This window comes from Mastacembelus armatus, chromosome 22, assembly GCF_900324485.2.
Source record: "Mastacembelus armatus chromosome 22, fMasArm1.2, whole genome shotgun sequence".
Lineage (NCBI taxonomy): Eukaryota > Metazoa > Chordata > Actinopteri > Synbranchiformes > Mastacembelidae > Mastacembelus > Mastacembelus armatus.
In genome coordinates this window covers 6,197,015-6,210,036 of record NC_046654.1, presented here as the reverse complement: position 1 = coordinate 6,210,036, position 13,022 = coordinate 6,197,015, and the positions used below count along the sequence as shown (strand labels likewise).

The 13,022-nt window shown below is 41.6% G+C and overlaps 1 protein-coding gene across 1 annotated transcript; it reads left to right on the top strand.

Annotated features, from left to right (window-relative positions):
• The first annotated feature begins 1,024 nt into the window (after positions 1 to 1,024).
• On the top strand, positions 1,025 to 11,642 carry LOC113135846 (SLIT and NTRK-like protein 3). Its single transcript, XM_026316195.1, has 6 exons — positions 1,025 to 1,240; positions 1,409 to 1,660; positions 1,923 to 2,038; positions 2,317 to 3,246; positions 4,500 to 4,719; positions 10,515 to 11,642. The coding sequence occupies exons 1-6, from the start codon at positions 1,025 to 1,027 to the stop codon at positions 11,640 to 11,642; spliced, it is 2,862 nt and encodes a 953-aa protein (XP_026171980.1).
• The last annotated feature ends 1,380 nt before the right edge of the window (positions 11,643 to 13,022 follow it).

Below are 13,022 nucleotides of genomic sequence, written 5' to 3'. Positions count from 1 at the left end.
ATCTATTAGCAGAAATTAAATATAATATTCATGAATATGTTGTGATTAGTTTGTAGTCACTGGAAAATACCCACCACTGCCTTTTAGAGCCTTTTAGATCCACATAGGGAGAGGGTCTCCTCTCATGAAGTCAGCCATGTTGCGCCGCCATGTTTCTACAGTAGCCCAGAATAGACAAAAAAAACAATGGCAGTAGACAGGGAATTACATTTCATTATAAATGTGACAATCAGCACATCCTCCCTCACACCTGGAAACAGTGGTGCAGGGACTGAGGGTTGCTAAGAAGGTTGCATTCTGCAGTTTTCTCAGTAGATACCACAGAATCTTTCATATTTCACATTTCACCTTTGAGAGCACTCTGAAATGCTCAGCAATGGTCTGTAAATGTGTGGTGATTGTTACCATATCACCCTAGTTACACTTACATGGCCCTTTTGGTGATGTGTTGCAGTGTTCAGTTCATGGTTGTCATCAAGCACTAAAAATGACAGTTCCTAGTAACTACATGTTAGAAACCACATCCACACCCCACACACATACTGAACAAATTTGGAAAAAAGGATTCGGCTTTACAGGGACTCTGGGGAGTTTGTGACCTGACCGACACCTTAACGTGGGATTTAATTGCCCAGAACCTAGTCTTATAATAGAAACCAATAACAATAAGCTCTTTATTTCACTTTTTACATATGTTTACCTTGGTTCATTTCATATCATTGCATACTCAGGCCTTCAGTTTGCCTATTCATCAGGATCCCAATGTAATGTAATTCTTGCGTAATGGCACTCCAGTTTGTGTGAACTTATTTTCTGACTGCTTTAGTATGCTTGTGATGTACCATCAATCTGATCCATCCTGAGCTGACTATTGTTGCTTCCTTGGCTGTTTCCTCTCTTTTAACCGTGTGTGTGTGTGTCTGTCTGAATATATGTATATGCTGTGCCTCGCCATGCAGTGTGGTGAAGGGCCGATGTCAGGCTGTAGCCCCAGGCTGCTGAGCTGAGAGGGAGAAGCAGGAGGATGCAGTGGGTCACTCTGGCAGTGGTCCTGGGGTGTGTGTGTCTGTCCCAGGCGTCACACACCCCCACCCCTACCCCCACCTCCACACACACCCCTCTGGTAGACAACTCCGAGGAGGAAGTGGATGAACCATGCTTTGAGCCATGCACGTGTGAGGTCAAAGAAGGCGTCCTGCACGTGCACTGCGATGGGCGGGGCTTCACTAATGTCAGCCAGGTATATTTATGTGAAACTGCTCTGCACTTTATTGCTCTCATTTACCTCATTAACACCCTGTATCTCTAAGTCTAATATCCTGTCTCTAATGTGGGTTATAGGTCTTTCTAACTGTTAAATTCATGTAATTAATGAGATAACTAATCAGACCTCTAATTAATCATTCAGGTGTCACAGTCATGGGTCCGCCCTTTCAAACTCAACCTCCAGAGGAACTCTCTGAGGCGTCTCTATAGCAACGGTTTTCTGCACCTTGGCAACGCAGTGTCGATAAACCTTGGCAACAATGCGCTTCAGGACATCCGAGTGGGAGCGTTCCATGGGCTGGCCAAACTGCGGCGCCTGTACCTCCATGAGAACAAGCTGGAGGTCTTCAGAAATGACACCTTTGCTGGCTTAGAGGCTCTGGAATACCTCCAGGTAGTGCTGAGAAGATAATTCATGTTGATTATCCTTGATTGACAGGATTATTGAAAAATTCTCTCTCTATTACAATAGATAGATGTGACAGATATAGTCACATAGTCATATAGATAATGGTTAGCTGTTGGCCTGGGTGAAAGGTTTTTCTCAAGGTCTCTGTGCATTTTTAAATCGACAGCACCTTAACTTTCCTGAACCACTGGTCTGTTTTTCAGTTGTAGTCATTGCATTCATTACATTTTGTCTTTTCTATCTGCAGGCTGATTATAATGTGATCAAGCGAATTGATAGCGGTGCTCTGAGGTTCCTCTACAAGCTCCGAGTTCTCATCCTCAATGACAACCTGATCCCTGTCTTGCCTGCTCATCTGTTCAGGTTAGATTCTTATTATTTCACTGCTAAGCTTTTGAATTATGCCCGGGCTGAGCTGTAGACTATCAGTGTCAGACACAATTAACCAGTCTGCACTATTGCTAAATTAATGTTTTTGTGGAATACAATTTTTTTGTATTACAAAAGATGGATTAATCATCAGATATAAAGGAGGTTTCTCAGCAATGGAATGTGTGAACCTTTATTTTCACTTACTATCACATTGTCCTCTTATCTAACCTAGCAAACTATTCGCCTCCTTCCCTCTCCTTCTGCACCAGATCTGTATCTCTGACTCATCTGGATCTGCGGGGAAACCGTCTGAAGAGCCTGGCATATGCTGGAACCCTGGAGTACGTTGGTCGATCCCTTATGGAGCTACAGTTAGAGGAGAATCCCTGGAACTGTGGCTGCGAGGCAGTGCAGCTACAGCAATGGCTGGGTCAAATCCCCTACACGGCTGTAGTCGGGGATGTTACCTGTGAATATCCCTTCCACCTTCATGGCAAGGACCTGAGGGAAATTCCCCGTAAGGAGCTCTGTGCTGACCTGCCAGATAAAGAGCTACAAGGAGAAGGGGGTGGTCCATCAACGGGATCACAACCTCAAAATTGGCCTCCTAACTCTAAACCCAACTCGCATCCTGGTCGCGTCAGGCCAACAAAACCCTCCTCCATGGTCCATGGCTCCCGCCAAAACACTCATACGTCCTCTACTTCATCATCCTCTTCCTCAGCAGAGCGTAAAGACAAGGAGAGGCACCCTAGGCCAACTAAAAGGCCTCGACCCTCCAGAACATCTCCCACACCTCGCAGTCTGATGCCCAACCAGAATCCCCCTGTGGCTGGCTACCAAACACGGCCCCCCATCCCTATCATCTGTCCTCTGGGCTGCACTTGCAATCTGCATATCACAGACCTGGGTCTGACCGTAAACTGCAAAGAGAATGGCTTCTTCAACGTGTCCCAGCTAACACCTCGGCCCCTCAATGGCCGCAAGCTCTACCTGAGTGGAAATTTAATTCAGCGGATCTATCGGACAGACTTCTGGAATTTCTCCAGTCTTGACCTGCTTCACCTGGGGAACAACCGCATCTCCTATCTCCAGGAGGGGGCCTTCTCCAGCCTGACAAGCCTGAGAAGCCTCTATCTCAATGGAAACAACCTGGAGAGACTCAGCCCCCATATGTTTCTGGGGTTGCAGAATTTAAGGTTGGATTTTTTTTTTTTTTAATTTACTTTGCAAAATTTGCATTCTAAACTGAAACTACATTTCTGGTTAAGTAGCTAAAAATATTTTTCTAAGTATGTGGAAATTCATTTCACTGACACTAGCATACCACAAAGCAGAACATTTTGATTACCATTATGAGTTTGACTGAAATGAAAGGTGCCCATTCTTTTCCTGGAGTGTCATTTGTTAGTCATGCTGCCTGATGGCATGCTTTAGTTGAGGTGTGAGCCTGGAATGAGTGACAACGTGAAAATGAATGTTTTTTTGTATTTGCATACAGAGGTGTTGATAAGGTGGTGCAATGTCTGCATGATGCCAGGAATTAGGTTTTTGGAAAAGGCTTACTATAAAAACAAGTTGTCAGAATCATTGTCAGTTAAGCATACAGAGATAATTCCTCTGTAAATAATCAATACAACAAAAATCTACAGTCAGTAATTGTGTTTATTAAGGGAATTAAACATTGAGATGTTTGATTAACAGCAACAAATCAACTTTAATGCTCTGCTATATGAGGTTTGTGTCCTAATACCTTCATATTCAGCCTTTAGTTTCCAGCTCCACGCTCTCTATACCTATTCAGAAAATCTACAGTTCTATTAATTGGACTACTAATCAATAATATAGATTTTGCCAAGACATAGCAAGTCTTCATCTTAACCTTGCGTTAGCCTTTGTTAGTGACTCTAGGGTGAATGACCGGTCTAAGTCATTTAAACCAGATCTATTACTTATTCTAGCAATGGAAATATATTAGATGACTAGCAATGCAATAAAAGTCTCAAGTTATACTTAACTGTATCTCAAGTTCACACTGATTTTTATTATTTAAAAAAACCTAAATAATTAAAGGTTTTTTAAATTTAACATGACGATCAGGCATGACAAGGCAAGGCAAGTAGTCATCAGTGTAAAATTACACAATATTGATCAGCTAATTGTCCATGAACAGGAAATGTGCACATAGAATCAAATTTCTGTTATGATGCCTTTGCATAAATATTCATTGATGTAATTATCATTCTGTTGTGCAGGAGCGGTGAATTACATAGACAATATTTCAAAATAAATCAGTTTAAAAAGATTCAGACTGTATGTTAATCAAGAAAAATGTTTTTATACCAAAGTACAGACAATTGACCGTATTTAGAGATTTAGTGGTAACATTTCCACAGTACATCCTCAATTTGTGCTTAATTGTAACACTGTTGTAACACTCACTCTGTTTTAGGTACCTTTACTTTGAATACAACGAGATCCATGAAGTTGATCCTGGAACATTTGACTCCATGCCGTCCCTCCAGCTGTTGTTCCTCAATGCCAACCTGCTGCGTAGCCTCCCTCTCGGTGTGTTTTCTGGAGTTAATCTGGCACGCCTCAACCTGAGAAACAACCATCTTCTGCTGCTTCCTATGGAGGGTGTGCTGGAGCACCTCACCGGACTGGTACAGGTTGGTTCAAGCCTGACACTGTATTTATTGAATGACTGAGGTGGTTTTGGTGCGGGTGGATGCTTGAAAAAATGACTCTGATCTGCTAAACCACGTGTGTGTAAATGAGTCAGATACCTGGCACGGGGCTTTTAACAAATTTAGGCCAAATAACATGCATTTTGTTGAGTGACACTGGCAGGGTGAAAAATGGAGATGATTGAATTGGAACACCCCTGGTGATTTGTTAAATCAAAATATGCATAATTATACAGAGCATATTTATTTCAAATGTCAGACGATGAGATTAAAAGAACTAATAAATTGCCAAGACACATTATATTATCACAGGTTCATGGAATAAACAAAACAAGCTGAAACTGTGGAGCATACTCATTTTTAAAACTTCTGGCAGCCCCTGATCTCCTGGCCTTTGGCACAGCTGCAGTTTTCTCTGTCATATGCATCGTCTGTTGTTATGAGAGCTCTGCTCTGGCATGTGGGACTATGGTTGCGCCTCAGGTATTCTAATTGAAAAATTGCAATTGACTCGATTTGCATAAATGGTCTTAATAAATCAGCAGCTAAACCGGAGAAAGCTGAACCCCTCAACTTTTTGAGCATGGTTGTAATTAACACGCCTTAGTAAATACACTGTATAAACTACTGTATGTGTTAAATTCATTGTTTGTGTTTGGCCTTACCTTGCACATTTAACTGGAGCATTATGTGACTGGTTGTTGTATACAATGCACCGATAAGGACTGAACCCAAGGTATTACGTTTTTTCATCCTCCCTCCTCTCACTTCAGCAAATTTAGTGTACTAAGCTTTTCTTAGACAGCCAGAGTAGAATGAGGTAAGGTGGGTGTGGATTAGCCTGAATGTCATTGTGAATTTCCGCTTTACTTTGCTCCATGAAAAATTCCTGATCCTGGGTAGTGTGGGTGAGGCTGTTTCTAAAATGTTTGCTCAGGGGAAGGACGACAGGGGTTTGTGAAGCTGAAGAAACCATGTAGAAGTGTATTATGTGTTTATGCTGTTATGTGCTTCTGATGTCCAAGAGCATTAAAGCATTCACCAAATGGAAGCACACTGTGGGCCGTATTCATAAAGCCCAGCGGCATCATCATTGTACTGCTCAAAATCTGTGGCACAGTAATTGAATTCATTCATTTACCAGGGTTGTTATTACTCTGACAAAGCCACATTAGCATTGCCCATGGACTGCACAAACTAATGTGACAATGATATCACCTGTTGACTTACTGCTGGCCTGTTTGAAGCTCAGGAAGTGGGATTTCTGGGCACTGGTCTGTGTTTTTGGAGCCAGACTTTGCACAGTAAAATCAAAGGGTAACACAGATGGAAGCAGGGTGAAGCTCACAGCTGCTGTAAAAAGCAGTCCATTTTGATAATCATAAAGCAGCATGTGTAGCTTAACGTCTTTGTCACCAGCAAGGACAGGATTATACAGTTACACCCACTTGCATGCAAAGATATTTTTGAAGAATACCTCCATAATGTCAGTGTTATTTAAAAATATAACTATTGGTAAAACATTAACGAGATAATTAAAATAGCTATGGTGTTTATTATTTCTTAACTAGAGAATTAATAGCTGCATAAGAGCAAATGAGCCTTAAACCAATGACAGAATATATATATACAAAATCCAGTTACGTGAATCAACATTTGAGTGGGTGCCAGGAATATGTATAGTTAAAGGATACGTACGTCGAGGTGTTGAACACACTAGCTGAGCACCACTCGCTCATAATTTTTAACAGCAGTGAAGTTGCAATTTTCACCTTGACTGATGTCAGAGAAAAAACAATGCGTACTCAGGAAAGATTGATGAGAACAACACATTATCCACCAGGGACATGTCTGACAGGAAACCAATATGTTTAATGTTCAACTAATATTCAACTGATCATCACTTTCACTTGATGTGTCAATACTTTATCAACAAACTATTCTTTTAAAGGAATCACTTGACACTTTGCTGAATATACTTATGTGCTTTGTTGCCAAGTTAGACGATACGAATTATATCACTGTCACAGGTGTCCTTTCAATATAAGGCTGCAGCCAGCTGGGTAGCATATTTACCATTAAAACTGGAAACTGGTTGTATGGTTAGCTTGGCTCTATTTATTGCCTCTAAAGCTCCCTAATTATCACTGTTTTGTTTGCACAAAAAAGGTGTTATGTGCTGATGGACTACTACTTAGCTGACTCTGAAAAGCTGCCAAATTTTCAAGCTAAAGCAATATAAGATGAATAAACTGACTGTCGTCACTGAGAAGTCATTAAAAGCTTACTGAATCATGATTCAATAACTCTCTTGTACACGAGTAGCTGCGAAATATTAACCTTGAAAACCTGTTTGAATAGGTCCAATATCACCCACTGACTGAACTTACTTTCAAGGGTGGTAAAAGTGCTCACTAGTGTAGTCACTGGTATTAATCTTTGATAAAAAAAACTGAGCAAAGACATTTGATTAGTTAAGTGATTTATTATTTCTATTTCTGATGCATTTATAAGACTAGTAGAAGAGTTTTTCCAACAGTATGTCTTACTTTTTGTTAATTTGGCAATTATTCAGTTACCTGGTTTCCATTCTGTGTAATTAGTCTTAACATAAAACTAACCAGTGGATGTATTTGTGCAGTGATAACCTGCAATATAAATCACAACCACTAAAGGTGGTTTTAACGTAAATGTAGTATCTCAGTAAAAGCCTCTGAAAATACTCCGCTTTTAGTTGTTGTGGAGCCTGACCAAGCCTCTGGAAAGCATACAAATGTATTTTCCATTTTAGGGGAGAAGATGGATTTGAGTTTCATTGACTGTCTCTCTCTCAGTAATTCCTATTTAAGATTAAATGTCAATAAAGACTGTTTAACTCCTGTCTGTAAGATAGTATACTCACTATGTCATGTCACATACTTCTGTATCAGTTTGCAGCACATTTCAAATGCAGAAAATCCATATATCAAGATATAGCAGCATTGAAAGTCACTGTTTGTTTCTCTCAGAATAAAAGATCAAGGGCTTCTATCTAGACTTACCATGTTTGCACTGATGTTCAGCAATCACACAGAGGCAGAGAAGCCAATTTCTTCACTGACATTAGCCTCAATGGAGCAGAAACTCTTGCTCTTTGCTATTACAACGGCTCTCTCTCTTCACCTACATGAAACGCAAACCACTGGATTGAACAAGTTCATGCCCCTTCTCAAGGGGTTGTTGAAGTCACTCTGGGAAATATGGGAAATCACTATCTGTGGTAGAAATTGACGAGTCAAGCAAAGGGAGCACAAGTACTCTATGAAAGTAAATTACAACACTTCAAAAATAAAAAAAATGGAAAGAAAAAACCTCCTGGAATGCACTCTACTTCACAGACTGATGAAATCTAACAGTGTAAAACTATCCATGAGTGAATTGCTTTGATGCGTTTCTCTGGTTTTGTATGTATAATATCTTACATATACTGCATTTCTTCAGAAAAACTATATTTTGCATATACTGCAAATTCTTCTACAAATGCACTCTTTTCATTTTTGCTCTGTGTATTATTCAGAAGACAATGAAACACATTCATCAGTATGGTGAAGCCTTGGCAAGCTAAGCTCAGGGGCGGGTTGTCACAAGAGACTACAGCAAAATCCCTGCACCAGAACTTCCAAAACCTGCATAAATTGACTATATTTCTGTGAGCTAACTGGAGCAATTCTAATGACTGACAGGATATTGCTGTTTAGGCAAAGCGATCAATTATAAGACACGGCTCAGTGAGAACATCCTGAATTTCTCCCTTGATGTGTTTTTTTATAGCTCCCAAGTAAATTTTGGACAATTATTGCTTGATCTTTGATCTATGTCATAATGATAAAATGCCACAAGAGAAAATTTACTCTTCTTCAGCTGAAGCATGGCAGTTTCCAATCAAAATTGATGGAATTATTTAAGGCTAAATATATTTTTTATGTTTTTCTTGCATTGTTTTGCTGAAGATGCCGCATCAAAACAGCAAATGTTTAACATTTAAATAAGACTCTGGAGGTTGGGTTTGCATGTCTTCATTATTAACATACCGTATGTCACTTTGACAGTAGACCGAGTTTACTAAAAACCACTATGTTCACAAAAATATCTATAATGGTTTCATGCACTCGTGTTTCTGTTGCAACTTGCACCTGCTGGGCTAACTGAGGGTCTATAATTTCCCTTCCCAACACAGCTTTGATTGACAAGACAGCAAATCACACACTAGGTGGCCAGGCGTATAAATTTAAATGGTATTGGACAGATGCTTGCAAAAGAGAAGGGGATAGAGCCCTTGAGATCTGTGTGAAAGAAAACAATACCTGGGAATAAAATGCTTCAAGAATTTCAACCAGAGCAAATGTAAGACTGTAGTTGTGAAAATTACGAAACTGCAAAAACAAGCTGACATTTTAGTCATAGCATTTTTATTTAAAATGTCACTTTGTTTTTTTAATGTTCATTCATGCTTCAGCACATTACAGCCCAGTTGTGTCACAGTTATGAAAAACCCTGCAAAGCTGCACTTTTCAGTGGACCACTTACGGTGGAAGTGTTTAAACTGAGTTAAAACTATGGCTGACTGTTGTTTCTACTTGTGCTCCGGGCAAAATTATGTCATTATCAAAGCCACACAAAAGCCCACAGTAGGTTAACTTCAATTAAGCTAAGGAGCATCCTGTTGTTCAGAGAGAGGCATAGGGAAGCACTTGTACCATGGCTCCCACAACAGCAATGCTGAATCATCTCGAAATGCATCCATCTATTTCTGCAAGCCAGGGAGATGGCCTAACCAAATTAGCATGACAACATTTGTGCAGGCTCCTTGGAAGTGTGACAGAGAGAATATCAGCTTTCATTGCCAATGTCATTGCTAAAGATATGGAACAGATCATTTCTGCAGACAATACGACGTGATGTAAGTGATTCCCTTTGTGCATAATCTGCTTTTGCCTTTTTAAAGTGTGGCAAAGTGAATATTTGATTTTGTCTTAGGACACAGTCAATAGCTGGCAATGAGAAAATAGATTTATACACATACCTATTGGATTATAGCACAAGGGGGAGTTGCATCACATCCTGTCTATTGTTAAAACAAAGTGCTATGATATGCTCATGTGGTTGTCACGCAAAGCCTGGCAGTGAGTTTAGTGTATAACCACTTATATAAACTCTGAGTGGTCTTTATTCTGAACTAAAATATTCCTATAACCTGCTGCAGTGTGTGTGTGAACAGGTTTTGAAGAGAGCACTTATGGGTGGGCGAAGTTGAATTGGTCACTGCTCAGCTTGTCTATTATTGAGAAGAATATATCCTGCCTCTGCACACCCATTCAGAAAATGCAAGCTCTTCAGTGTTTTGATGACCCTATAATGACATTATTTACATTAATCAGTGTTCTTTATCACCTGCATATTTTAAAAATATAATTTATGGAGACTGGAGTAAGAGGGGAACTGTATTCTATTATGCAAATGCTGAAAAGCTCATTTTCCATATATTCTTACTAGTGAAAAGCAAAGGTAGCAGAGAAAACATCATTTTTCTTGTCATATATTTCAACTGCCTGCAGGCTCATTCTCCATCACAAGTCATTTACTGAGTTTCTAATATATATCACAAGTATGTCAGCTAAATTATCTATTTTTCGTTTACATTCCTCAAAGTGATTCATGAATATGCATTTCATAGCAGGCCAGTAGTTAGTTTACTATTAAACAATGACAACAGACGGTGATGTTATGTATTTCTCTAGGTGGACCTGCAGCAGAACCCGTGGGAGTGCAACTGTGAAGCGGCTCCACTGAAGCGTTGGCTGGAGGGGCTCAGCGCAGTGGTGGTGGTGGGAGAAGTGGTCTGCCATTCTCCTGAAAAGACCAAAGGCGTAGACCTGCGCTCCCTCTCCATGGAGCTGCTCTGCCCTGAACTGGAGCCCCAGGAGGACCAGGAGCAGGTGGAGCACACAGCCACCTCCACAGCTGCAGACAGTGGTGTGTCGGTTGGCTACCCCGGCTCAGGGCTGGGCCCCCTGATCCCTCCAGGGAAGGATTCAATCCCTCTGTCGGTGTTAGTGCTCAGCCTGCTGGTGTTGTTTGTCTCGGCATTCTTCGCGGCAGCGGCACTAATCGCCTACGCCCTGAGGAGGAGGGACAAGCTGCCATTCCGTCGCCAGGGAGAGGTAGACTTGGCCGGTATCCAGATGGAGTGTGGAATCTTTACCGAGCAGACACACCACCATCACCACGGCCTCCCTGAGACACCACCTCTACCTCCACCTGAACACAACCATGTCTACGACACCATCTTGCCCCCAGAGGCTGCATCTAAAGGCCCTGACACTGCTGCAGCCTCACACATGTGTAGCAACTCCATCTACAAAGAGGAGCAGGATGCAGCAGTGAAACAGCGGCCTCAGCAGCAGCAAACGTTTGCAGCTTCCAAAGACAGTGAGGGAGGATACTGCTCCGCGGCAGACAAGGAGAGGGAGTGGACCCTGGAGGTGTCCTCATCACCCATCAACACCGTGACAGGAGCGATGGGACCTCTTGCCGGCCTTCATGGGAATGGCATCCTCTGCCCCACAGTGATTGATAGCCAGGGCCCCACCCCTAAAGTCGAGCTGGTGGACTGCCTCTTCAGACTCCCTGCCCCTGAGTTCAGAGACTTGCCAGACAGGTATGCGAGGCCTCCGCCCCGCTATCCCCACCCCCAAGACTCCAAACTGGATGCCAGACCCGATCAAACACTTGTGGTCACCACAGCCAGCTCCACAGTAGGAGGTTGCAACAACAGCCAGAGCGAGCAGGGATCAGGAGAGCAGAGAGCCAGACTGAGGACCACACCAGACTACATGGAGGTGCTGGATCGCTCCTACCAGTTTTAACACTCCTCCTTCTCCCCCTCCTCCTCTTTTCCCTCCTCCTCCTCATGCTACCCCTCTTCCCTTGTCTCCTCATCATCTCCCTCTCTGGTGATGAATCATCCAGTAACAATGACTCCTGTACAGAGGCTAGCATGGCTTTGAGAGGAGCCTGTGGGGGAGCAGGACTACACTACACACTATGTTTATTCCTGGAAAATGAGCTGAGGTCAGTTTTTTGTATTTTCCCTACTACTGGTGTATAGGTTGGTATTTGGCAAGGATTAACTGATCCCAGATCTCTGCCTGGAGGCAAAACTTCCATAACTCATCACAATCGTAAAATACTGAGGCTCCATTTTTCTACTCAGCACCACAATGAGCAGGAGACAGTGTGGTGGTGCTGGTGGGCGTTAAAGTTCATATTATCAATCTAAAAGGACTGGTGTGGAGGTGAAGCGCACCAACTCTTTGCAACATCAAACACAGAGTCATAAACTGTGATAGAGGGAAGGTGTGGAATGAGCATACATGTAATTTGGAGAAACGTCAGAGACAAAGTGAAAGGGAGAGAAATGACTGAAAACAGCCAAGTGCCTTAGCAATGAACAGCCAGCAGTGTGGTCAATGCTTATTTTTCTATGAATACAGATCTATTTATCTAAACAAAGAGGTTTGACTACCAACGGATGGGACTCTGATGGATGACTGAGACTATAACCAATCAAAGCGATGAATAATTGCATTCCCCGGATGAGCCAAAAATAATAATACACCCAGTTGATATTGAAGTTGTTTGTATGCAGTTCAGTTCATTTTCATCTCATCCAGTTAAGTTAATTTGCTTATCCAGTTGAATTTTTTTCAGGGCTAGGTGAGGGACTTGTAGTATCCACACATTCACTGTGTGAAATGATAAAAAATGGTTTGGGGTTTACAGAGGAAAGTATACAGATATTATTACTATTTTTTGAATGCAAGACAAAACAAAGAAAGGCTGACATACAGAAGGACATTGTGGCAATGGATGCATTTTGGATTTCTTAATCAGCCAGACTTAATGGGGCCATGAGGACCCCTGCTCCACATTTTCTTTCATCGGACAAAGGCACCGAGGTTATTATATTGTTTTTTAAGTATTCTCAGTGGAACGTTGAATGGCAAAAAACAATGGACAAAAATACCAGGACGTGAAGGCTTTTTTTTTTTTGGTCAAACAAAAAAGACAGACACTTCTATCAACTATCAATTATTATCTTTTACGGAGGTACCTTTTTATGCTTTCATCTCCTACCAATAGTAGAAGCAGTTGTGAATATATTTATTCTTAGTTTTTGCGTGTTGAAGCTCTCCTGTAAGGGATCATGTTATATTAATGTATAGGATGATTCTGCATCTGGTTCA

Bases quoted from the DNA above. Each gene is read 5' to 3' on its own strand.
- LOC113135846 (XM_026316195.1), top strand. From the start codon at position 1,025: ATGCAGTGGGTCACTCTGGCAGTGGTCCTGGGGTGTGTGTGTCTGTCC. The intron at 3,247-4,499 runs GTTGGATTTTTT...ACTCTGTTTTAG, and splicing joins CTGGGGTTGCAGAATTTAAG to GTACCTTTACTTTGAATACA. The intron at 4,720-10,514 runs GTTGGTTCAAGC...GTATTTCTCTAG, and splicing joins ACCTCACCGGACTGGTACAG to GTGGACCTGCAGCAGAACCC.